General features: G+C 43.4%; 2 protein-coding genes and 1 pseudogene across 2 annotated transcripts in view; 2 read left to right on the forward strand and 1 right to left on the reverse strand.

The window, feature by feature from the left end:
- LOC132010443 (26S proteasome regulatory subunit 4-like) overlaps positions 1-420 on the reverse strand; it is a 36,710-nt pseudogene extending 36,290 nt beyond the window's left edge.
- Positions 421-8,356: 7,936 nt separating this feature from the next.
- Positions 8,357-9,343, forward strand: LOC132009910 (myosin regulatory light chain 12B-like). Its single transcript, XM_059387929.1, has one exon. It carries the CDS (start codon positions 8,569-8,571, stop codon positions 9,085-9,087), a length of 519 nt encoding a protein of 172 aa, XP_059243912.1. The 5' UTR covers positions 8,357-8,568; the 3' UTR covers positions 9,088-9,343.
- A 12,851-nt stretch (positions 9,344-22,194) lies between these two features.
- RPN1 (ribophorin I) overlaps positions 22,195-27,223 on the forward strand; it is a 28,212-nt gene continuing 23,183 nt past the window's right edge. The window contains exons 1-2 of the mRNA XM_059390440.1: positions 22,195-22,522; positions 26,361-26,425. Of these exons, the coding sequence (XP_059246423.1) occupies positions 22,262-22,522; positions 26,361-26,425 (326 nt within the window). The 5' untranslated portion in view covers positions 22,195-22,261. The remainder of the gene's footprint in view (positions 22,523-26,360; positions 26,426-27,223) is intronic.

The following is a 27,223-nucleotide window of genomic DNA, read 5'->3' on the forward strand; positions in this document are numbered from 1 at the left end:
ATTTTATTTATTTATTTGTCAGAGAGAGAGCATGAGCGAAAGCGAGCACAGGCAGACAGAGTGGAAGGCAGAGTCAGAGGGAGAAGCAGGCTCCCTGCGGAGCAAGGAGCCCGATGTGGGACTCGATCCCAGGACGCTGGGATCATGACCTGAGCCGAAGGCAGCTGCTTAACCAACTGAGCCACCCAGGCGTCCCTATTCCTGATTTCTAATGAATTCTTCCTCCGCTAACTTTAATAATTTTAACTGGCACTGAATGTGAGGGTTATCAATGGCAGTTTGCTGACAAGTAAGTATCTGATCCCTTTGTTGCCTTCTTTTCCCAACTCTAGTTGGTACACAAGGTTCATATTTCTTTTTTGTTTCCTTGTCATCCTTCTTGCTACCTCCAGGACCATGACCACCACTACTCTGACCCATCTTGCTTGGGCCACCCGAGCCAAGATTGGACTTTTATGTGGAGACACTTTTTCATCTTTTTTTTTTTTAATTTTATTTATTTATTCTACAGAGATTGATCACAGGTAGATAGAGAGGCAGGCAGAGAGAGAGAGGGAAGCAGGCTCCCTGCTGAGCAGAGAGCCCGATGCGGGGCTCGATCCCAGGACCCTGAGATCATGACCTGAGCCGAAGGCAGCGGCTTAACCCACTGAGCCACCCAGGCGTCCCCACATTTTCATCTTTTTAAAAAGATTTTATTTATTTCTTTGAGATAGAGAGTGAGAGAAAGAGAAAGAGAGTACATTCAAGTAGGGGGAGTGCCAGGCAGAGAGAGAGGGAGAACCAGGCTCCCTGATGAACAGGGAACCCAGTACAGGTACAAGGGTTGATCCCAGAACCCTGGGATCATGACCTGAGTCAAAGGCAGACACACAATCAGCTGAGCCCCCCAGGTACTCCAACACATTTTAATCTTACTAAAGTAACTATTATTTTGCATCTCTGTCAGAGTAGCTGTATCTATTTCTTAACTCTGAGCTTTCTACCACTATGCGTCAGCCAAGAGAAGGGAGGCATATCAACCAACAGAGCCTCCCACAGTGACCCACAAGTTCCCTCTTATATTAATCTCTGTGTATTTCCAGTCTTAGAATGGGGAATGGAAAGGGAAAAAAATATCCAAAACATCATTCTTCCTCCTGCATAGAAGCATATTATCTCAACTATTTATAAAACTACATATACCCATGCATGCAAAAAAACACTAGAAGAAAATACTTATAAATGTTAAGTGGAGAGGCGCCTGGATGGTTCACTTGGTTAGGTGTCTGCCTTTGATTCAGATCATGATCCCAGAGTCCTGGGCACTCTCCCTCTCCCTCTGTCACTCCCTCTGCCACTCTCCCAGCTTGTGCTCTCTCATTCTCTCACTCTTACTCTCTCTCGATAAGTAAATAAATAACATATTAAAAAATGTTAAGGGTGAAGATTCAGTGGAAAGAATTCAGGGAAGAAAAAGAAGTACTGTGAAAGAGAAAAAAGAGAAAGAAGCTTTTTGGATGGGGAAATGGAAAGAATAATGATGCAATTTTCATGAAAGTCATTAAATCTGTCATTCTTATTACATTGCAGTAACATAAACACCTTAACGAATCCACTGTGGAGTCAGATAAAATTTTTCTCTGAAAGTATTAGAGAGAATGATTGTGCTTGTTCTGTGCTTCCTGAAACATGTGCAGTAAAACGGTATTCCTGAGACACAACCATGGCAAAAAGAGCTTTATCTGTGGATGAATACATTATCTCTCCCTGGAATGTTAAAGGTGCTGAGAAATCATGCAGTTAGGAAGCATGATTCACATTCCTCAATGAAGCTTTGCTGTGACAGTTATTTTTTATTGTTCACATCTACACTCTCTTCTTTGTTCTTACAACCTTGATTTGTTCAGAGCAACATGCCCAGTTAAAGAACCATATTTTCCAGCATTCCATGCAGCTAGAGGTGGCCGGGTGACATGGTTCTAGGCAATGAGGTGGAAGTGGCAGTTGGTGAGTGAAACTTCCTGAAGAGTTCATAAAAGAAAGACCAACTGGGTGCCTGGGTGGCTCAGTCAGTTAAGCGTCTGCCTTTGCCTCAGGTCATGATCGGGTCCCACATCAGGGAGTCTGCTTCTCCCTCTGCCGGCTGCTCCCCCTACTTGTGCATTCTCTCTCTCTCTCTCTCTCTCTCTCTCTCTGACAAATAAATAAATAAATAAAATCTTAAAAAAAAAAAAAGGAAATATTGTTGCCATTTTCCCTTCCCATTCAACACCTTGGCCAAAACATGTTTGTGACTGTGACGGAGGATACAAACCTCTGAAGACCAAAGACACAGGATAAGAGAAACTGACCAAAACTATAAAGGTAGCTGCAGCCTCTGATGCTTTCATGGGTTGACTGTATTTCTCAGAACTTCTCAGTCCATGAGAAAAAGGAAATCTCTATTTGGCTAAGGTACTATGGGTTTCCTGTCAAAACACAGAAGGAGTGTGGGTCCTATTGGCGCCATGGGGTAGCCACATTTGTCTAAATCTTAACTTTTTGTACAAAAGAGAGAAAGCAAGCCCTCATTTGCTTGTTACATGTACCAGAGACAAATAGCCATGTGCACTGTGTCTGGATTCTGGATAAGGAAGGAGGAGAGAACTGTCATGCTTTGAAAATGCTGAGTCCGAGATACTTCTGGGATAGCCACATGTGGAAAACCAGGAGAGCATGGGATAGGTAGGTTGGGAGCAAAAATGCACTGTAAGCAACTCGGGGTTGCCATGAAATAGTAACTGCTAATATATTTTTTAAAGATTTTATTTATTTATTTGACAGAGAGAGAGAGTGATCACAAGTAGGCAGAGAGGGAGGCAGAGAGAGAGGGGGAAGCAGGCTCCCCGCCAAGCAGAGAGCTTAATGTGGGACTTGATCCCAGGACTTTGAGATCATGACCTGAGCGGAAGGCAGAGGCTTAACACACTGAGCCACCCCGGTACCCCAGTAATTGCTAATATTTATTGAGCATTTAGTACAGGTTGGGAACTTGGTGAAACTCTGATTACGTTGCCATATTTAATACCTCTAATATCCCCGAGTATTATGTGTAAAGGGGCCCATTTGTCCAGAGGCACACTGGCAAAGGCTCAGGAAATGGTCAATTATTTCAGGACAGAGGACTGATACTTCTTTCACATTGAAATAGATGATCCCAAGATCAATGCTAATTCTGGAACTGCTTCTCCTTTATTTTTTGAGCATTGGAAACACATTTCTGGATGATTTTTAAGGCAGAACTTGGTTTGAATGCTAGTTCAGTGCTGCCATTGTTTCCCATACCAAACCTAAAAACAGAAAGATATACCAGAAGATGCCACTAAGAATATATGTCTATAGTAGAAAGGCATTCATTCATTCATTCAACAAATAGGTTTTAAGTGTCTTCTGTTTGCCAGGCCACACCTCTTATTGCCCCTCCTCTTCTCAAAAAACAGACAAAAACAAAAGACCTCCAAACAAACAATAAAAACCCAAATCAAAAAAGCAACAACCTCCCCTCCTCCATATAACTAGCTTTCAAGAGGGCTCAGGTAGTCACATGAATATAGAATAGAGCTGTTGCAGCAAGTACTATTGCATTTTTAAAAATTATGTTATGTTAGTCACCATACAGAAGTACTATAGTGTTGACCTTAAAAATTTTATCTCCACAAACTGAATCTCATGGATCTTCATTAAATTCACGGTTACAGCTGAAAAATGCCACATTTTTTGCTATTGTCCTTTAATAATATGATAACCTTATAAAGGAACTTCGTATGATTAAATCATATATTTAAATAATTATGAACTTATCTTTCTTCCTATTCCTGTTCTTCACCTTTTCATGCCTATTGCTTTTGTTAGACCAGGAAATTACTGTTACCAGTTTCTCTGTGGAGATACTTTATGCCTAGGCAAGTGTCAAGGGCAGAAAAAATTTCCTTCCATCCTCCTAGGTTCTCTAATAAGTAAATCAACATAAAAAACATTAATAGGGGTAAAAAAGTTAATTTTGCATATACAGAAGCCCCATAAAAAGGTGAAACCCAAAAACACTCAGGCAGTTGAGGCTTATATGCCATTTCTGAGCTAAGGAATGGGATAAGGGTTTGGGACTTCAAAGGGGAGAAGGGCAATTCAAAGGAAGATAAGGGTGCCTGGGTGGCTCAGTGGGTTAAGCCGCTGCCTTCGGCTCAGGTCATGATCTCAAGGTCCTGGGATCAAGTCCCACATCAGGCTCTCTGCTCATCAGGGAGCCTGCTTCCCTCTCTCTCTCTGCCTGCCTCTCTGTCTATTTGTGATCTCTCTCTGTAAAATAAATAAATAAAATTTAAAAAAAAAAAAAAAAAAAAGGAAGATGAAAGCAGATGTTTGCCCTGCCATGCAAGAAAGTCTTTGAGATGAAAATCTAACCCTGGTAATAATTCTCTTTCTGGGCCAATTCTTTCAGACAGTTGAAGGAGAGGTAAAAATTTTTCCAGAGTCTGCTAGGTTTGGACTGATTTCAGCTCAAAACAATCCACATGTCTGGGGTGCCTGGGAGGCCCAGGTCATGATCTCAGGATCCTGGGATGGAGCCCCACATCGGGCTCTCTGCTCAACAAGGAGCGAGGAGCCTGCTTCCTCCTCTCTCTCTGCCTGCCTTTCTGCCCACTTGTGATCTCTGTCAAATAAATAAATAAAATCTTAAAAAAAAAATCCACGTGTCAAAGTGGCAGGCAAACTTTTGGGGTAGCATATTCAGAAGCTCGTTTGTCTCTGTAGCCATGTGGGTCCTCCTGGTTTTGTTTTCCAAGATTTTATTTTGGTTAATTATTTTTATTAACATATAATGTATTATTTTCCCCAGAGGTACAGGTCTGTGAAATCCAGATTTTATTTTTGAGTAATCTCCACACCCAAGTAGGGCCTGAACTCACGACCCTGAGATGAAGACTCTCACCCTCCACCTGAGCCATCCAGGAGCCTCAGGACTACTCATATGGATCTCAAAACGAAACAAAACAAAATACAACATTATAACCATACACATTGTTCTGGGCTTTGCTTTTTTTCACGTAATATACCTTGGAACTTGTAAACTGCTGTTTTGCTCTCTCTAGCAATAGCAAGTTATTCCTTCGGGAAAAAAATGGGCTCTATTTAATTACACCCAATTACTCTCTGGTTTCATGGCTTAAAAGAGGAAAAAGTTGTCTTTGTCTACCCGAGTCAGTTTGAGGTCACTAGGAATCCCCGTTTTGCCCTCCTTTCTTAGCCGTTGGGAGGAAAAAATCCCTTAACGCGAAACAAAGAGAGCCCATTAAGCCAAAACTAACTCCCAAGAACAGCATGAGCGACAAAGCCACGGAAAGGACCCTCCCCCGCACACTCCACCTGCACACAAAGACCCTGCGTTCAAGGCCCTTCTGACCTGCGGCGGGGGCGGGGCCGAATCCCATCCCGCCCCACGCACGCACACACGCATCCATTTTTCCGGCAGTCTCCGCTTCCGCAATGGGAGCCGCCATCCTCGACCTTTGGTCGCTTACCCCGTCAAGAGAGACACTTTGAAACTCCGCGGCAGCCATCTTCTACGAGAAGCCTGCGCTGCAGTCCTTGCTCTCAGATCACCGCGTTTCCAGAAACGGGAAAAACTCTGCGTTCCGTACAACTACAAAGGAAGCAGCCATCTTGTACGGCGAACCACTCCATTTCCGGACTGGCCCGCTGACGTGACAGCGAAGACACTAGCCAACATAGGCGACTCTCGCGCCCCCTGGCGCTGGTGCCCTAGCAGTGATTCCAGCTTTGACCTGTTGGGGATTCTGTTTCCGGGTCCACTCAGGCGGGGCCTTGACGTCGCCTGGCCGCGCCGTCTACGCCGAGCTGGGGCAAGGCTGGCGTGGAGTCTGAGCCTGCACGTTGGGCGATCGGGGGTGGGGGTGGGATGGGGGGAATGGGGGCTGACGTGACGTGACGTGACGTGACGTGCGTGACGTGGCGCGGCGCGGCGTGGGGAATTAGGGGAGGACGTATCCACGTTCCTTCAGGGTTCTTGTTTGATGTTTTAATACACCACGACCGTGTGAGACATACTTTTTCCAGATGAGGAAACGCTCGTTCCCCTTGCTCAATCTGCGAGGCCCTGACAGAAACAGGATTAGGCATTCCCCGCTCTGTGTTTGCAAAATGGGGTAACAGTATCTAATCTGTGGGATTGTTGTGAAGAGTGAGTGTCGAGACTCCGGGGTTTTTAATTGATATCAGGTTCTTCTCCATTGACAGCAGAAATAACATAGTATCAACAACCACTCGCTATCTTCACTTACATGACAACTTTGTGAGGAAGGTAGTATCAGCATTACCATTTTGCATATGAGGACAGTGAGAGAAAGCAAAAGTAATTTGACCGAGTTCGAGAAGTAGCTGGTAGCAGTGCCCGGGTGGATTGGGGTGGGACTGACCTTAACCGCTCTAAGTACTCTCTGGTAACAGGACCTTGTTGGAGTATGTGATAAAAAGACGGTAAAGAAACAGGGACCCATTATCATAGTTCTTGTAGCCTTGTGACAGAAAAGGGAGGCTTCTAAGGACAAGCTTGTCTGGGAGGGAGGAGAAGACGGTGGGAGGTAGAGAGGGACTGTACCAGAAGGAACAGGCGAGAGAGGATAGAACAATATTTTTGTCTTGTCTGCTCCAGAAGTGAAAAAAAAAAAAAAAAAGGCTTCCAATTTGCGGAGTGGAAGTCAGGATGGTAGTAATAATAATCACTATGACTCGTTTAGTTGTTACTTTGTCTACTCTTAGAAGGTGTTAATCCAGCCTTAGGAGGCTGAAGTTGAAAAAGTAGGTCCCTTATCCTTCGCAGTGTTTCATTACCCCTATAAAACTGGGGTAGTAGGAATCCCTATCCCAGCCACTTAGCCAGATTATTTTGAGAGAATTTTGGTGCCCTACACTGTCATTTGGTGCGGTTTTTAATGAGACCCTGTGTTGGCAAGGCTGGGGTAACTGGGCACTGTGATACCTACTGGTGGAGGGAATCTACATTTTTACACCCTCCTTAGAAGCCACGCAATGTCTGTTAACATAGAGTTAATTCTTTCAATGAATCATTTGATCAACCACTTAAAGGCTTAGGAAATTATTTTACAGGTGTGTTCCAAACGTGCACGGACACGTGGACAGATAACAAACCAGCATTGCTTGAATAGTGAAAACCTGGAAAAAATCTAATTGTTAATCAATAGGGAACTGGTCTGGTTTAAAAAATATAACACATTGGAGAGCCTGGGTGGCTCAGTCGTTTAAGCATTTGGCTTGGGCTCAGGTCATGATCTCAGGATCCTATAATCAAGCTCCATGTTGCTCAGGGGGGAGTCTGCTCCTCCCTCTTCCTCTGCCCCTCCCTCCACTCATGAACAAACTCTCTCTCAGATAAATAAATAAAATATTTTTTAAAAATAGCAGGGATGCCTGGGTGGCTCAGTTGGTTAAGCGGCTGCCTTTTGCTCAGGTTATGATCCCAGCATCCTGGGATTGAGTCCCACATCGGGCTCCTTGCTTGGCAGGGAGCCTGCTTCTCCTTCTCTCTCTGCCTACCACTCTGTCTGCCTGTGCTTGCACTCTCTCTCTCTAACAAATAAGTAAATAAAATCTTTTAAAAATATGTGACATAGTACTAATAGCTCTTTTAAAATTTTTAGACAGGGAGAGACAGAGTGTGCAGGGTGGAGAGGGGCAGAGGGAGAGGGTGGGAGGGAGGGAATGTCAAGCAGACTCTTCACTGAGCACGCGGAGCCTGATGTGTGGCTCAATCTCATGACCCTCAGGTCATGACTTGAGCCAAAATCAAGAATCTTATACTTAACTGACTGGGCCACCCAGGTGCTCCTATGCAGCTCTTAAAAAGAATAAAGCAGTGTTGTTACACAATGAATGCCAAGGTCATATTGATCACATATAATTATGATGTATGTGGCTGCAAATAACAGAATACTCTTCTATTGCAGCTTCAACAAACCAGTGTTAATGTAGTGCATATCGTAAGTAGTCCACGCACAGGTAGACCTGAAGTTTGTATGGGTAAGGTGTGCCATGCCCATACAGTGATGTATGCATCATGCGTACATCATGCAGACTTTTTTTTTTTAAAGATTTTATTTATTTATTTGACAGACAGAGATCACAAGTAGGCAGAGAGGCAGGCATAGAGAGAGAGAGAGGGAAGCAGGCTTCCTGCGGAGCAGAGAGCCCGATGCAGGGCTCGATCCCAGGACCCTGAGATCATGACCCGAGCCGAAGGCAGCAGCCCAAACCACTGAGCCACCCAGGCGCCCCAATGCAGACTTTTTTTAATGCAAAAAATTTTTCATACTGTGAATCATATATAAAAAGTGCATAAAACATAAATGTCCAATTTAGTAAATTACTGTAAGATGAATGTCTATGTGACCGCTACCTAAGTTAAGAAAGAGAAAGTTGGCCGCCACTGTCGCGCTGCAGCCCAGCCATTGTCGCTGTCGCACCTCGTCGCAACCCGGGTTCTTGTTTCTGGCGGTGAATTAAACAGCCACCATGTCGAGCAAAAAGGCAAAGACCAAGACCACCAAGAAGCGCCCCCAGTGCGCAACATCCAACGTATTCGCCATGTTTGACCAGTCACAGATTCAAGAGTTCAAAGAGGCCTTCAACATGATTGATCAGAACAGAGATGGTTTCGTTGACAAGGAGGATTTGCATGATATGCTTGCTTCTCTAGGGAAGAATCCAACTGATGCATACCTTGAGGCCATGATGAATGAGGCTCTAGGGCCCATAAATTTTACCATGTTCCTCATGATGTTTGGTGAGAAGTTAAATGGCACAGATCCAGAAGATGTCATCAGAAACACTTTTCCATGCTTTGATGAAGAAGCAACTGGCACCATCCAGGAAGATTACCTGAGAGAGCTGCTGACAACCATGGGAGATCGGTTTACAGACGAGGAGGTGGATGAGCTGTACAGAGAAGCGCCTATCGACAAAAAGGGAAATTTCTATTATATCGAATTCACGCGCATCCTTAAACATGGAGCAAAAGACAAAGATTATTGAAAGAACTTTAGCTAAAACCTTCCAATTGCTTTGTCTTACTTCATTTTATTTCCTAGACACTTTCCCCCACCCTCATAGAGACCTGTTGCATGCAACTTAGTTTCACGGCTTGGCCTCTTTTTTTGATGTATTTATTCTAGACCTTTCTGCCACTTAGCACTTGTATAATCAAACTGCAAATGGGGTTGAGGTTGTAAATTGTGCTGAAAAAGAGATTGCGAATAAAAATCAACAAATGTGAAAGCCCAGGAAAATATATCCGGTATTTCTGGTTTTGCTGGATTTTTACATTTTTATATAATAAAAACATTATTTTGAAAAAAAAAAAAAAAGAAAGAGAAAGTTGCCAACATCCCAGAAACCCCCCCCTGTGCTCTTTTACTCCGTGTGCTGGAAGGTCCCAGGTAGGTGTGCATCACAATGTGCATACACATTGTGCATACACAATGTGCATATACAGCAAGGCCCGTGAAAGGAACACCAGTCCAGCCAGCACTAAGCTGGCCCTCCCTGGCCAGTTGCACATAGCCATGAGGTTGTGGCCCAGTCCGTCAGAGATGTGAAAAGTCAAGGAATAGGGGGCATATAGGAGGCTCAGGTCATGATCTCTTGAACCTGAAGTCAGCTTCTCTGCTCAGGAGGGAGCCTGCATCTCCCTCTCCTCCCCACTCCTGCTCTCTCTCACTATCTCTGTTTCTCTCAAATAAATAAATAAAATCTTAAGAAAAAAAGTCAAGGAATAGGACACAGGAATAAAATAATTATCTTTAGTGCAGGTGCCCTCAACACTGGGCCTAGCCTTGGTGGACCTGGTTGGGGACACCTCATCTGTACCAAGGATGGCAAAGCAGATGGATGGGAACAAGGACTATGGTGTTTCTGAGAATGAGCAGAGGGATCTTGGAGGTGGGCTGTAGGCTGAGGGCTGAATATTTCATCTTCTCTACCTATGTGTGATCCACTTGCTGCTCTGGTCCACCTGCTTGTGGTAGTGGCAGAACTCTAGCCTGGAAAGGACCAGGAAATAAGATGGTCAATAGGATGACCACATAGGCCGTGAAGAAGTAGCTGAAGTCACCGTCTGCTGCTGCTGTGCCGTTGGAGATGCACTGGTCATGGGCAAGAAGGAGATGATCATCAGGCTCTGGCTTCTTAAAAGAAACATGTAGTTGGCAGTCAGGATACCAACCAAGGAGAATGGGCTGTTCTGCAAAGTGGCACTGAATGAGTTGGAGGGCATTACCTTGATTGTGGTGGTGATGGAGAATGGCTTGGTCTCCAGGTGAAATTTTTAATATTTTATTTATTTTTTTTGAGAGATAGAGAGCAGTCACAAGTAGGCAGAGAGAGAGGGGGAAGCAGGCTCCCTGATGAGCAGAGAGCCCAATGTGGGGCTCCATCCCAGGACCCTGAGCTCATGACCTGAGCCGAAGGAAGAGGCTTAACCCACTGAGCCACCCAGGTGCCCCTCTCTCATTTTTATTCTATCATTTCATACTTTGATTTTTGGATATTAAACCAAACTTTCATTTTTTTTTTAAGATTTTATTTATTTATTTGACAGAGAGAAATTACAAGTACACTGAGAGGCAGGCAGAGAGAGAGAGAGAGAGAGAGAGAGAGAGAAGGAAGCAGGCTCCCTGCCGAGCAGAGAGCCAGACGCGGGACTCGATCCCAGGACGCTGAGATCATGACCTGAGCCGAAGGCAGCGGCTTAACCCACTGAGCCACCCAGGCGCCCCCAAACTTTCATTTTTTAAAGGTTATCAGCATTTATTTATTTTTGCTTCTTATGTTCTTTTTTTTTTTTTTTAAGATTTTATTTATTTATTTTTCAGAGGGAGAGCGAGAGCAAGCACAGGCAGACAGAGTGGAAGGCAGAGTCCGAGGGAGAAGCAGACTCCCCGTGGAGCAAGGAGCCCGATGTGGGACTCAATCCCAGGACGCTGGGATCATGACCTGAGCCGAAGGCAGCTGCTTAACCAACTGAGCCACCCAGGCATCCCATGCTTCTTATGTTCTTATTTTTATTTTTTATATGTTAGTCACCACACAGTACATCATTTTTTATGTACATTTTTTTGATATAGTGCTCCATGCCAAACTTTTATTATTGGGAAAAAGCCTATTTGATCATGGTGTATAATTCTTTTTATATGTTGGTTGCTTTTGTTTGCTAATACGTTGCAGAGAACACTTTCAGCCATATTCATAAAATATAGTGGTCTGTAGTTTTCTTCTCTTCTGATGTATTTGTCTAGTTTTGTTGTTAGGGTAACCCTGGCTTCATAAAATGGGTTGCAACGTGTTCCTTCCTCTTCCATTTTTGAGATGAGTTTGTGAAAAATCAGTATTAATTCTTCTTTAGTGTTTGGTAGAATTCACCAGTGAAGTCTTCTCCCCTGGGCTTTTCATTATGGGTAGTTTTTCACGTCCAATTTAAAAACTAATATAGGTCTATTCAGATTGTCTATTTCACCTTTTTTTTAAGTTTTTATTTATTTTAGAGAGAGCGAGCGAGCATGTGTGCACCATTGAGGGGAGGAGAAGAGGAAGGGTGAGAATCTTAATCGGCCTCCATGTGGACCCAGTGCAGAGCCTGATGTAGGGCTCCATCTCATGACCCTGATATTATGGCCCGAGACTATACCAAGAGTTGGAGGCTCAATCAACTGAACCACTGAAGCAGTCCTGGATTCCCTGGATTGTCTATGTCATCTTGAGTCAGTTTTAGTAATTTGTGTCTTTTTGAGGAATTTATTTATTTTATCTAGGTTATATATTTTGTTTGTATAGAAATAGTTATATTATTCCTTTATAATCCTTTCTTATTTCTGTGAGGAAAATAGTAATGCCCCCTCCAGGTCTTAACTGAATACCAGGTACCATGTGCAAACTGAGAAATGCTGCCCTACCCCTCCTGAAGGAAAACCCTCTGACTGGGAGCTGGATGGAGAGGGTGCCCTTTGTTCTTGGCTGGCTGCAGTGGCCTGGTGTTGGGTCTCTGCCTTGCTGATGGTGGTGGGAGGTAGCAGTCTTGGTTCAACTACCTCAGACTCTTGCTTTCCTTACTGAGTTTTCATAGATTTTGTTGAGTAGGTATTTTTTTCATTTGTCCTTTGCCTTTGTGGCCATTTGCAGAGGCTTTAAATAGTTGTGTTTTTATAGTCTTCACCAGTTTTACGACAGAGGTCAGTGGAGCTCTTCATGTCATGCTGGGAGTCAGTCCTACACCCATGGTTTTCATTTTTGAAGACTATTTTGTTCATATGAATTTCTGGTTGACAGTGTTTTTCTTTTTAGCCTTTTGAGGGAGTCCCACTGCTTCCTGGCCTCCATGGTTTCGGATGAGAAGTCTGCTGTCTAGCTTATCAAGGAGTCCTTGTACATGGTAGGTCATCTCTCTCTTGCTGCTTTCAAGATTCTCTTTTTGTGTTTACCTTTTGTCTGCTTGATTATGATGTGTTTAGGTGTGGATTGTTTTGAATTTGTCCTGTTCTAATACTTTGCTTTAGTTTTTTCAATATATTGAAAATAACTGATTCACAGTCTATGTCTAGTAAGTCAAATGTTTGATTCCCTTAGCTACAGTTTCTCTTTATTACGCTCCCATGTACAGATAATACTTTCTTATTTCTTTGCCTGCCTCATAGCCTCATAATGTTTCTGGAAAACTGGACATTTGAAGAAATCTAATGTGACAACTCTGGAGTTCAGATCCCTTCCTCCCAGGAGTTGGTTTTGCTGTTTGTTGTTGTAGTTGCAGTTTGTTTGGTGACTTTTATGAATTAAATCTGTGAAGTCTGTGTTTTTTGTCATGTGTGGCCAGTGAAGTTTCTTTCTCTCTCTCTTTTAAAAGATTTTATTTATTTATATGGCAGAGACAGGGATCACAAGTAGGCAGAGAGGCAGGCAGAGAGTCTCTCTCTCTTTTTTAAAAGATCTTATTTATTTGAAGAGAGAGACACAGCAGGAGAGAGAACACAAGCAAGGGGAGTGGGAGGGGGAGAAGCAGGCTTCCCGCCCAGCAGGGAGCCTGATGCAGGACTCAATCCCAGGACCCAGGGATCATGACCCGACTGGAAGGCAGATACCCAGTGACTGAGCCACCTAGGTGACCCGTGGCCAGTGAAGTTTCTGATCAGTTAGCGTACTGGTTAACTAATGATTAAATAGAGATTTCATTATGGGGTGCCTGGGTGGCGCAGTGGGTTAAAGCCTCTGCCTTTGGCTCAGGTCATGATCCCAGTGTCCTGGGATCGAGCCCCGCATCAGGCTCTCTGCTCAGCAGGGAGTCTGCTTCCTCCTCTCTGCCTGCCTCTCTGCCTACTTGTAATCGCTGTCTGTCAAATAAATAAATAAAATCTTTAAAAAAAAATAAATAGAGATTTCATTAAATACATGGAATGATTACATCTCCAACCTATGTGGAGAGGCTCTGTGTGCATGTCAGACGCACCTTCAGTGCTCATGAAAGCAGTTTGTAAGTTCCCCTTATCCTTCACTTACTGTTTCCACAAAGCCTCATGAGCAGCCAGAAGTGAGAACTTAGAGTCTCCTTAGGTGATTTTGTAAGATCCTACATGTGTAGGTGGCCTTCTAGATTCCAAGAAGATGGGACATCTCATTCCTCAATTTCAAAACATTGATTTTGACTATTTTTTCCAGAGTCCTCATTGTATTTATGAAGGAGACGGATTTTAACGGTCCTTACTTTGCCATTCCTCCTGATGTTGTTTCATCCATGTAGTATTTGCAAATACTTTACTTGCAAATACTTTACTTTTCACCTCTTGATAGATGACCACATAGGATGTTTTCAATTTTTGTCATTATGAACAAAGCTCTATGAATATTTTTGTCTATGTATCTGGGGCACATGTGCTCACATTTCTCTAGCATATATATCTGGAAGTGGAATTGCTAGACCATTTGGTATGCATATCTTTAGTAGATGATACCAAACTGTCATTCTTTTTTTTTTTTTAAGATTTTATTTATGTATTTGAGAGAGAGAGACAGTGAGAGAGAGCATGAGAGAAGCAGACTCCCCATGGAGTTGGGAGCCTGATGTACTCCCTGTGGAGCTGGGAGCCCAATGCAGGACTTCATCCTGGTACTCCGGGATCATGAACTGAGCTGAAGGCAGTTGCTTAACCAACTGAGCCACCCAGGTGCCCCCAAACGGTTATTCTTTTTTTTTTTTTAAGATTTTATTTATTAATTTGACAGACAGAGATCACAAGTAGGCAGAGAGGCAGGCAGAGAGAGAGGGGGAAGAAGACCCCCTGCCGAACAGAGAGCTCAATGAGGGGCTCGATCCCAGGACCCCGGGATCATGACCCAAGCCAAAGGTAGAGGCTTTAACCCACTGAGCCACCCAGGTGCCTGAAACTGTTATTCTTAAGTGGTTATACCAAATGATAGCAGGAAATGAGATTTCCCCTTGATCCACATATTCACCAACAGTTGGTATTGTAAGATTGAAAATTTTGCCAATTGGTTAGTGTATAGTGGCATCTTCTTGTGGTTTTAATATGCATTTCCCTAATTATTAATTATATTGCATGCTTTTCATCCTTATGGCCATTTGAATAATTCTTCTGGAAATGCCTGGTGAAATTCTTCTGTTTGTTTTTCTACAGTGTTGTCTTTTTCTCGTTAATTTGTATTTTTGTATATATTTTGGGTATAGATCCTCTGTCTGTTCTATGTGTCCCAATGACCTCCAACTCTGTGTTTCATTTAATAACATCTTTTGAAAAATCTTTTATTTATTTGTTTGTTTTAAGATTTTCTTTTCTTGGGCACCTGGGTGGCTCAGTGGGTTAAGCGGCTGCCTTCAGCTCAGGTCATGATCTCAGGGTCCTGGGATCGAGTCCCACATCGGGCTCTCTGCTCAGCAGGGAGCCTGCTTCCTCCTCTCTCTCTCTCTGCCTGCCTCTCTGCCTACTTGTAATCTCTCTCTGTCAAATAAATAAAATCTTTAAAAAAAGAGATTTTCTTTTCTTTTTTTTTTTTAAGACTTTATTTATTTATTTGACAGACAGAGATCACAAGTAGGCAGAGAAGCAGGCGTGGGGGGTGGGGGAAGCAGGCTCTCCGCCAAACAGAGAGCCCGATGTGGGGCTTAATCCCAAGACCCTGAGACCATGACCCAAGCCGAAGGCAGAGTCTTTAACCCACTGAACCACCCAGGCACCCCTAAGATTTTATTTTTAAGTAATCTCTATACCCAATGTGGGTCTCAAACTCATAACCCTGAGATCAGGAGTCACATGTTCTTCTAACTGAGCCAGCCAGGTGCCCCGAAAAATCTTTTATTTTTAATTTGAGTTTGGGATTTGCAGAGAGTTGGGAAAATAGTAGAGAGTGTCCCTGTCTGATCTCAGACTGTGCAGGACTGCTCATTTGCCCCTCTCACCTTCACCCAGCTTTTCCTTGTGTGACCCTCTGTGTAATAATAGAATGTGAGTGGGCATCATTTTTTGTGACTATCCCCATGGTAAGTGGTTTAGGCCCTGTGGGTCATCCAGTCTCTGCTGCAACTACACAACCTTGCTTTGTAGTGTGAAAGTGGTCATAAATCATATGTGAATGAATGGGTGTGACTGTGTTCCAGTAAAATTTCATTTACAGAAACAGGTGGTTGGCCTGAGGGCCATAGTTTTCAGACTATGGAAAGGAACATGCTCTCCTCCTCTCCCTCTTCTCTTCCCCTTAGGTAGAATGTAGATACTGGGAGGAGGCAGGGGCAACCATCTTGGTTCATGAAATGGAAGCCATGTGGTAAGGATGGGTGAGTAATCTTATTGAAGGAAGCTGTGTTCCTGGGTTCCATAAGATTATTACATGAGAAATAAACATTCTTCTTTTTAAACTCATTGTTTGAGAATTTTTTAACAGCAGTCTGTACTGCATACTACTATGCTGTGCTCAGTTTGAGTGGGTTTCTATCTCTTGCTACTAAAAGAGTTTTGACTAATACAAATGACAACAGGAATTTGGGGTCTAAAGAAAGGAATTGTTTTGTACATTCTTCTGTGGGTATGATATGTTCAGTGTTGGATTTTGTTTTCTATGATATCTGGACATTTCTGTCTTTCCAAAACAGGGGAATACTAGGGAAAGTTCACCATTCTGCTAATGTGCAGAGTGGTATTTCTCAGAGTCACTTGAATGAATGGAAACACTTTTCTGTACTTTTTTACTGAGCATCTGCAATACCCCAGGCACTCTGGGAGTCTTCATGTGGAAGGATGAATTACAGCTTGGTGTTTCCTTTTCCTTTAAAGAAAGGCAGGTATACAGACCACCTACTAGGGGACACAGAGGTAAGAGGGATTAATTGTGTGTGTGCATAGGAAAGATTCATGAATTGTTCTTAGATTGTTTAATTTTACTTATTTTTCAAGATTTTATTTATTTGAGTGAGAGAGAGAAAGAGAGAGTGCACTAGCAGAGGGAAGGGGCACAGAGACAAGCAGACTCCCCACTGAGCGAGGAACCCCATGTTGCCCCATCTCAAGGTTTTGAGATTGTAACCTTAGGCAAAGGCAAAGGCTTTACCAAATGAGCCGCTGAGGTGCCCCTCTCAGATGATTTGAAACCTACTTCCAGAAGTAAGCAAAGGGAACAGTGAAAGAGTTTGGGGCTTTTAGTTAGAAGGAATAGAATGGGTAAAGCCATCAAAATTTCGATGTATAGGCCACAAACACAGGTATGCAAGTTATATAAACATATTTATTTGTATATCACATCTTTCTTTCTTTCTTTTTTTTTTAAGATTTTATTTATTTATTTGACAGAGATCACAAGTAGGCAGAGAGGCAGGTAGAGAGAGAGGGGGAAGCAGGCTCCCTGCTGAGCAGAGAGCCAGATGCGGGGCTCCATCCCAGGACTCTGGCATCATGACCTGAGCCAAAGGCAGAGGCTTTAACCCACTGAGCCACCCAGGTGCCCCTCACATCTTTATTTCTATTTCCAGCTCCCTTCTCCTCTGGATGGTAAAAAGTTAATGGAGGAGCAGAAGCAGCCAACATGGAGAAGTTTGGGACTAGAGAAAGGTTGAGGCCAACTCTTCAGGATGGCCGGTGGAGAAGAATTATTTCAGCAGGTATCAGGTGTAGTTGCTGCATTAAAGATTCAAGTTTTTGGTAGAGAGAGCCTGGTCTAACACTGGGTCTTGTTCCCTCCCTGACACCAGTGGTGTTTAGTGCACTTTGACTATTTCCCAACTGGAACTAAAGAAAATTCCTTAAAAGAATTGCAGAGTTATGTGGCACAGACTGCTCATTATCTACCCAACTTGCCTTATTCTTCCTAAACAACACTATGTTCTCTGCTATGTTCAGATGGGTTGGGTGGCAATGGAACCCCAAAGCTCAACAAATGCTTCTTGAGGGAGTGAATGAATGAATGAATGAGTGAAGAGAATGTCAGTGGCCTCAATGTTTACAGAGCACTTTGGGGCAGTATTTTCTTTCTTTCCTTTTTAAACATTTTTTATTTTTTTAAGATTATATTTATTTATTGACAGAGATCCCAAGTAGACAGAGGAGGGGTGGAGAAGCAGGCTCCTTGCTGAGCAGAGAGCCCAATGCAGAGCTCGATCCCGGGACCCTGAGATCATGACCTGAGCCAAAGGCAGAGGCTTAACCCACTGAGCCACCCAGGCGCCTCTCTTTTTTAAATTAATATATAATGTATTATTTGCTCCAGGCGTAGAGGCCTGTGAATCATCAGGCTTACACATTTCACAGCATTCACCGTAGCAAATACTCTCCCCAATGTCCATAACCCAGCCACCCTAACCCTATCCTCCCACCTCAGTTTGTTTCGTGAGATTAAGAGTCTCTGATGGTTTGTCTCCTTCCCGATCACATCTTGTTTCAGTTTTTCCCTTCCCTACCACCCTGTCTCTCAAAGTCTTTATATCAGAGAGATCATATGATAATTGTCTTTCTCTGATTGACCTATTTCACTCAGCATAATACCCTCTAGTTCCATCCATGTCGTTGCAAATGGCAAGATTTCAGGGTTTTTTGATGGCTGCATAGTATTCCATTGTATATATATACCACACCTTTATCCATTCATCTGTTGATGAACATCTAGGCTCTTTCCATAGTTTGGATATTGTGGACATTGCTGCTATAAACATTTGGGTATACGTGCCTCTTCAGATAACTACATTTGTATCTTTAGGGAAAATAGTGTGATTTCTGGGTCATAGGGTAGCTCTATTTTCAACTTTTTGAGGAACCTCCATACTGTTTTTCCAGAATGGCTGCACCAGCTTACATTCCCACCAACAGTGTGGGAGGGTTCCCCTTTCTCTGCATCCTTCCCAGCATCTGTCATTTCCTGACTCATTAATTTTAGCCATTCTGACTGGTGTGGGGTGATATCTCACTGTGCTTTTTATTTGTATTTCCCTGATTCCAAGTGATGTTGAACACTTTTTCATGTGTCTATTGTGCATTCGGATGTCTTCTTTGCAGAAATGTCTGTTCATGTCTTCTGCCCATTTCTTCATTGTATTATTTGTTCCTTGGGTGTTGAGTTTGATGAGTTCTTTATTGATTTTGGATACTGGCCCTTTATCTGATATGTCATTTGCAAATATCTTCTCCCATTCTGTCAGTTGTCTTTTGGTTTTGTTGACTGTTTCCTTTGCTGTGCAAAAGCTTTTGATCTTGATGAAGTCCCAATAGTTCATTTTTGCCCTTGCTTCCCTTGCTTTTGGTGATATTTCCAGAAAGAAGTTGCTGCAGCTGAGGTCAAAGGGGTTGCTGTCTATGTTCTCTTCTAGGATTTTGATGGATTCCTGTCTCACATCGAGGTCTTTCATCTATTTGGAGTCTATTTTTGCATGTGGTGTAAGGAAATGGTCCAGTTTCATTCTTCTGCATGTGGCTGTCCCATTTTCCCAGCACCATTTGTTGAAGAGACTGTCTTTTTTCCACTGGACATTCTTTCCTGTTTTGTCAGAGATCAGTTGACCATAGAGTTGAAGGTCCATTTCTGGGCTCTCTATTCTGTTCCATGAATCTATGTGTCTGTTTTTGTGCCACTACCATACTGTCTTGATGATTACAGCTTTGTAACAGAGCTTGAAGTCTGCAGTTGTGATGCTGCCAACTTTGTTTTTCTTTTTCAACATTCCTTTGGCTATTCAGGGTCTTTTCTGGTTCCATATAAAATTTAGGATTATTTGTTCCATTTCTTTGAAAAAAATTGATGGTATTTTGATAGGGATTGCAGTAAATATGTAGATTGCTTTATGTAGCATAGACATTTTCACAATATTTGTTCTTCTGATCTGTGAGCATAGAACATTTTTCCATTTCTTTGTGTCTTCCTTAATTTCTTACTCAATTTCATGAGTTCTTTGTAGTTTTGAGTATTCCTAGGTATCTATGGTTTTGGGTGCTATTGTAAATGGGATCAACTCCTTAATTTGGGGGCAGTATTTCCTAAAATTTAAAAAAATACTGTTCACTCAGTATTGACATTGTTAGGGGACAGATGCAGTTCATACTCTCCTTTTGTGACTGTCTTTGCAAGGAGACCAAAGAAATGGGAGGAGTAGTTGCCTCCTGGGAGTGTGACTAGATTTTTAGAGAACAATAGATGAAGACTGACTTGCCACTGTATACTCTTTTTTTTTTTTTTTAAAGATTTTATTTATTTATTTGACAAAGAGAGAGATCACAAGTAGTCAGAGAGGCAGGCAGAGAGAGAGAGAGGGGAAGCAGGCTTCCTGCTGAACAGAGAGCCTGATGCGGGACTTGATTCCAGGACCCTGTGATCATGACCTGAGGCTAAGGCAGAGGCTTAACCCACTGAGCCACCCAGTTGTCCCTCCACTGTATACTCTTTGCAGTCGCCCACCTCCAAAATGGTCCCCAACTATCTCTGCCTCCTGGTACTTAACAGTGTACTGGGGTTGGGCTGCCACCAACAGAATATGGCAGAAATCATGGTATGTCATTTCTGAGATTTCATATGATGAGAGAAAAAAAACTCTCTAAAGGCCTGATATATAAGGGAAGCCATCTTAGATTTCTTTCTAAGTCAGCATGACTATATAAATTTCGTTTAAACCAAAGGCCTGATTTATGTCCCACCAAGCATACATTGTGTACCTGAGTAGCCTAAAGGAATACCATCTGGTCCTTAATATATGGATCAGTGCTCCAACTCCCTGCATTCCTTGGTGTTAAAAGTTGTGATTCTTGCCTCTATGCTAATCTATAATCTTTTGATCATTTATGAGATCAAAAAAGTATATAACCCTATGAAAACTGCTCATTCTCTGGGACATTTTCTTTCTGTGAAGAGCATGTTTCCTGGGCAGCTATCCTAACTTGGGCTTGAATAAAGCTCTCGTACTTTTAAAAATTCTAAAAGGTTTGCTCATTGTGCATTAGCACAACTGCAGAAGACCCTCTGGCTTCTGTTTTGGTTGCTGTCTCTTCCCAATACCTCCTGCCAGTAGCCACTTGAGTGAGCTGTCAGCTGGGCTTCAGTCCCTGAAGCCTTGACTGGGGCTAGAGGATCTGCTCTAAGTTCACTAAGTGGTTTTTGGTAAGAGGAATGAGAGAGAGGGAGGGAAAAAGAAACTGTGATCAAGGCAGAACTTAACCAGGGAAAATGGGAGTTCTGAAATTCCAGGATGATCCAGGGATATCGTTGTTCTATTGTCACTTGGTGGAAAACAATCAAATTGGTTCATCACTTGGAACCTCGTGGGTCCTCCTAGATTTGCAACAGACAGCTGCCAAATCAACTTCCCTGTATTGTATTTTAATAATGACTGTGTTAAAATGTTTAACCCTATCCATTATGCCATTTTTGATGGGGTGTAACAAGATCAACTTCCTAGTTTGAGATCTGCTCTTTGATAGGTGTGACTTTGGATAAGATACCCTCTCTGGACCTGTATATCATGTCTCTGAAGTAAGGTTTAGATTGTTCTCTAATGTCTCCTAATGTCTATATGAGTCTGGGAATTTATTCAAGGGTGTGGGGGTAATAGAAAGAGGTCCAACTCAGAGTCCATCCAGGTTTCTAAACCACCAGATATTTACTGGATTTGCTATTTGAGTTTAATCATCTATAAAACAGGTATAGTAATATTTATAATGAAAAGCCCATGTATTCATTCAATCAGTGTTTGTTGATACCTTGGGATTCTGGGCTGAACAATCAAATTCCTGTCCTCAGAGAGATTACCTTCTGTAATAGTTTCTTTTTTTTTAATATAAGTTTTATTTATTTATTTGATAGAGGGAGATCACAAGTAGGCAGAGAGGCAGGCGGGGATGTGTGTGTGTGTGTGTGTGTGTGTGTGTGTGTGTGTGTGGAAGCAGGCCCCCTGCTGAGCAGAGAGCCCGATTGGGGCCTCCATCCTAGGACTCTGAGATCATGACCTGAGCTGTAGGCAGAGGCTTAACCACTGAGCCACCCAGGCGGCCTGTAATAGTTTCTTATTGCTGCTGTAACAATTTACCACAAACTTAGTAGCTTAAAACGATACAAATTTATTATCTCTACAGTTCTGGAGGACAGAAGTCTGAAACGGTTCTCACGGTGAAATCAAGGAGCCTCTGGTTTGTCTGATGTTTCTTGTGGTTGCGTTGACGTTATACTGTGCATTTTTAGCAATTTTGTGACAATACCACAGAAGTGAGGTGGACTTCTGGGTGTATCAGATCAGTGGGTACACGATGTCGTTCTGTCTTATAATTGGTGAACTTAACCTTAATCTTTTGGTGAAGGTAGTGGTTGCTAGGATTCTCCATGGTAAACTTATTATTTCTTTTTTTCTAATTACTAAATATTTTAGGAGAGATACTTTGAGACTGTGCAGATAGGCTTTCTTTGCTTAAACTTTTGCCTAGGCTTTTATTTTCTCGGTTTGAAGTATATTTTACTGTCTCAAGTAATAGAAAGCCATTGTTACCTTCAGGTGAGCCCATTGGCAAGGGTAAAGGAGCGTATAGTCGGGCGCCCCGCCGGCAGCCCGTTGCCCTGGAGATTGGGGTCCTTCCTCTGTGGGCGCCGCCATCTTGTGGCGCCCTCCCGGGCCCAATGAGCGCCTGCACAGTGGCCGGAGGCGGGGCGGCGGCAGCGCTCGGCGCGGCTTGCGGCTCAACTCGTTCCGGTCATGGAGGCGCCCACCGTCCGCCTGCTTCTGCTCTTAATGCTCGGGGCCTGGAGCCCGGCGCCGAGCAGCGCCTCCCCGGAGGCACCGCTGCTGGTCAACGAGGACGTGAAGCGCACGGTGGACCTCAGCAGCCACCTGGCCAAGGTGACGGCCGAGGTGGTCCTGGCGCACCCGGGCGGCGGCTCCATGTCCCGCGCAGTCTCCTTCCTCCTGGCCCTGGAGCCCGAGCTCGAGGCCCGGCTGGCGCACCTCGGCGTGCAGGTGAGTGCGGGCGAGCGGCGGGGGTCGGCGCACGCCGGCCCGGCCGCCTTGGCGGACACGTCAGCGTAAGCCTGCTGGAGCCAGGCCGCCGCCCACGTGGGCCGCCGTCCGATCGCGGCCCCCGGCTCCCCCGAAGGGACCCCTTCTGGGCGGGCGGGTAGTACCCGCGCTGGCCTCGCGCGGAGGATCCCCCGTTGCCCGCCCTGCCCGAGGAGAACAGCGGGGTGGCCGCCTCTGCGAAGGGCCTAGCGGGGCGTAGGGGTGCACCGAACTTTGACTTCCCACGACTTGATGCAGGAGCCCAACCGGAGGACGAAGAAATGAGCCCAAATGAGTATCTACATTCCCGTAATTCAGTGTCTGGCCCATAGTTGGTGCTTCTTTCTAGCCGTTTTCCAGTAAAATCAGAAATGTAACGTTGTGTATTTTCCAGTTTGTAATTTGAAACCGTTGCTAATGACGCTTTTAAAATTTCGTTCCTCTCCTTAAAGAAGTCATGTCGGTAATAAAACTACTCTCTTCAACTGTACAGAAAGGTCAGGCCGGAATCACTCCCTTCCCCCTACCGGTTCTCATTCTTGCACTTCAGCAGTATATGGCTTGGAAGTTTGCTTTATGTACTTCCCCAGCATTTCAGTGAATGCTTTTACATCTCAAGGAAAGAAAATGTTGGTCTACATATTCATAGGTTTGCTTTTTATTACTATTTTCATTAAGTAATGTTCATTAAGTGATTACCCAATTATTTGTTGAGAGGAGAATAGTCATTACAGTGTCCTATTTCTTCTAAGTACATCTTGCTCTTTGACTGAATCTGGAGCTATAAAGCTGGGTTTATAGGGATTCATACTTCTGAAAGGATTCCTCTTCCTTTTTGTGCCTCGTCTGTGATGGAATGTACAGTTTTATAAACTTCATTTGAGGGGTGCCTGGGTGGCTCAGTGGGTTAAAGCCTCTGCCTGGGATTGAGCCCCACATTGGGCTCTCTGCTCCAGAGGGAGCCTGCTTCCTCCTCTCTTTCTCTGCCTGCCTCTCTGCCTACTTGTGATTTCTGTCAGATAAATAAATAAAATCTTAAACAAACAACTTTATTTAAATGTGTGCTGCCTCCTTTGATTGTCTTGATGTTAAATCCCATTCTTTTATAAAAACTAGTTCTGGGAGGCACCTGGGTGACTTAGTTGGTTAAGCACCTGCCTTTGGCTCAGGTCATGATCCCAGAGTCTAGGTCAAGCAGAGAGCCTGCTTCTCTCTCTCCTTCTGTCTGCTGTTCCCCTTGCTTGTGCTCTCTCTGTCCCTCTCTATGTTAAATAAATAAAATTAAAAAAAAAAGAAAAACAATAAAAAACTAGTATGATGTATTGAAGTTGCCACAGTTTAACAAGACACCTGCAGAAGCTATTTGCCATCATACTGGAGAAAGGCAGATTACTGCAGACAGGTCCCATTCACAATCTACTTTGTGTAGAGTGTTGTGGTAGGTGTTTTAAGTACATTCTCTTTAACACTCATGTTGGCCCTTTGAGGTGTAGGCTTACTGCAGGTGAGGAGTGCAGTCGAGGAGTTAAGTTGTGTAAACCCCATGTTAGCTCTTAGAGCGATGAGTGAATCGGGACTTAGGTTAGTTTCAGACTTTGTGTGCTCTTTCACTGACCCCATTGTGTCTTCTGGTGTAGGTGGCTCTGAGGTATGGTTGTATTGGGCTGTAAGACCTGTAGCCACATCACCAGATTTGTTCAAAATCATTTGTTAATTTTATAGCCCCACTATAAATGGATATATGTACTCCTTCACACCCCTGTCTCAATGGGAATTGTAACTAGATGTTAGACTTAGCAAAGAGGGTGTGTCCAAGTCAACAATTGACTTGGAGACCTTGATAGGAGGCCTTGATAAGGTTGCTAGAAGTTTTTTTGTTTTTTTTTTTTTTTAGATTTTTTAAAAAAAATTTATTCATTTGACAGAGAACACAAGTAGACTGAGAGGCAGACAGAAAGAGAGAAAGGAAAGCAGGCTCCCCGCTGAGCAGAGAGCCCCATGCGGGGCTCGATCCCAGGACCCTGAAATCATGACCTGAGCTGAAGGCAGAGGCCCTAACCCACTGAGCCACCCAGGTGTCCCAAGTTTTTTCAATGGATTTCTCTTCAACCTTCCGTGTAGAATTTTAGGAACTGGTTAGAAGGGACAATGGTGATGTCTTAAAAAAAATTTCTTTTTTTTATTGGTAAGATTTTTATTTAGGGGTGCTTGGGTGGCTCAGTTGTTAAGCGTCTGTCTTGGCTCAGGTCATGATTCCAGGGTCCTGGGATCAAACCCCGCATCGGGCTCCCTGCTTGGCAGGAACCCTGCTTTCCCACTCGCCCTGCTGTTGTGCTCCCTCTCTTACTGTCTCTCTCTTTGAAATAAATTAAAAAATTCTCTCTCTCTCTGTCTTTTTTTTTTAGATTTTATTTATTTATTTGACAGGTCACAAGTAGGCAGAGAGGCAGAGAGAGAGAGGGGGCAGCAGGCTCCCTGCTGAACAGAGAGCCTGATGGGGGGCTGGATCCCAGGACCCTGAGATCATGACCTGTGCGAAGGCAGAGGCTTAACCCACTGAGCCACCCAAATGACCCTAAACAAATTCTTTTTGAGATTTTATTGATTTATTTGACAGAAGAGACAGCGAGAGAGGGAACACAAGCAGTGTGAGTAGGAGAGGGGGAAAGAGGCTTCCCGTGGAGCAGGGAGCCCAATGTGGGGCTCAATCTCAGGGTTCTGGGATCATGATCTGAGCCGAAGGCAGATGCTTAACAACCGAGCCACCCAGGCACCCCTAACATTTTTTTAAAAAGAATTTTATTTATTTAAGAGAGAGAGAGACATAGGGAGGGAGGGAGTGCAAGTGGGGGTGGGGAGCAGAGGGAGAGAGACAAGTAGACTCCTTGCTGAGTGCAGAGCCCAATGGTGGGACTCAGTCCCACGATCCTGAGATTATGACCTGAGCCAAAACCAAGAGAAACCAAGGCTTGGATGCTTAACTGACTGAGCCAGCCAGGTACCCCTAAACACTTTTTAAGGATTTTATTTTTAAGTCTTTTCTATGCCCAATGTGGGGCTCAAACTTCCGCAGAAGAGTCACATGTTTCAGCCAGGCACCCACTTCGTGGCATTTTAAAATAAAAACAGCTTCTTCCTCATTATAGTTCTTTGTGCCCTCTTGGGAACAAGTGCTTCAGCCCTACTAGAGTTTGGGCTGGCCAAGAGATCAACAGTGTGTCTTAGGTTTTCCTTAGAGTCTGCTCCACTGTCTCATGATTCAGGGTGTCTGCTCTTTCTCAGCAGAGATACTGCTGGAGTTAACATTCTTTTTCTGGTTACACCTCCTTTTGCAGTGAAGGATGAACATGAGGGAGTGTGACAAGCAGTGGCTGTTGGACTTACCCACTGTTAGCTTACATGCAGGTAGAATCATTTTTGGCCACATGTGAGACTTTTTTACTACTGTAGTAAATAATATATATTTTCTATGCAAATGTGTGTTTGAATGTAAATGGAGATGAAAAATGTCACCTTCATATTGGGAAATGTAAAGTGTAATTTTTATTTATATTTGTGTATTTGGTCATTCAGAAAAATATGTATTTATAGAGTTTACTGTACAACTTAGATAAAAAATAAGTCTTTGACCATGTTCTTATGTTTCATATGGAAAAAAATTGTTACCAGAGTTGTCTTTAAAGTGTTCTTGTAGTTTGAATACTTTACTATGGTTATTCTAAGGCAGTTGGTTAACTGTTGACTCAAATTTAGAGGCTAAAAAACAATAAAAAGAATAGCCTCTTTTGTCCTGTTATAGGTGAAGGGAGAAGATGAGGAAGAGAACAATTTGGAAGTACGAGAAACCAAAATTAAGGGTAAAAGGTAAGCAACCAAATAGTCAGATTATCTATATATCCTGCCTCTTCTTGTTATAGGTTATCCTATTGGTTGGAATCATAAGGTAGGAAAGTTGCTGAGGAAGTACCTGGTGTTCTAGAGGCTGTTTCAATTAATATAGTGTGTGGTAAGTAAGCAACAGGCTGTAATGTATTCTGGACCCAGTTACGTCTTTTCTGATTACTAATGCTAAAATTGCCCCTCACGGTGGCAGTTTGTTTTACAGGAAGGTAGCTACTTTCCATACCAGGTCAGGTCTGCTAATATACGTGAGGACAGGGATCCCCAAACAGTGGATGGAGAACCAGATGGTATGTGAGAACTGCAAGCTGTTTGCCTCAGTAGATCGCCTCCCATCTGTTGTTGGCTGCCATCCTCTTTCCTAATAGAGGACAACTTGACTCCTCTTATCTCCTCTTGAGCCTTCAGGGCATTGAACGTGAGACTTGTCGGAGGGAGCAAGGCTGAGCTCTCTGAAGGCTGGGGTTGGACTTGTTCTCTGCTTTAACCTCAGCACCTAGCACGGGGCCTGGCACTTACTAGTTACTCTAAAACACTTTGTTAAGGATATTTTCCAAAACGCATAAAAAGCAGGAAGAACCGAATAAAGAATCCCCATATATCTCAACACCCAGCTTCAGCAGTTATCAGTATTTTGCTTGGTATTTATTAGGCATTGAACTATTTGTTCAGTGAGTGATGTGGGAGGAAGAAATGTTTTTAGCCTCAGTGATTTTTTTTTTTTTAAAGATTTTCTTTATTCATTTGACAGAAAAACAGTGA

Source organism: Mustela nigripes, chromosome 2 (assembly GCF_022355385.1).
Source record: "Mustela nigripes isolate SB6536 chromosome 2, MUSNIG.SB6536, whole genome shotgun sequence".
Lineage (NCBI taxonomy): Eukaryota > Metazoa > Chordata > Mammalia > Carnivora > Mustelidae > Mustela > Mustela nigripes.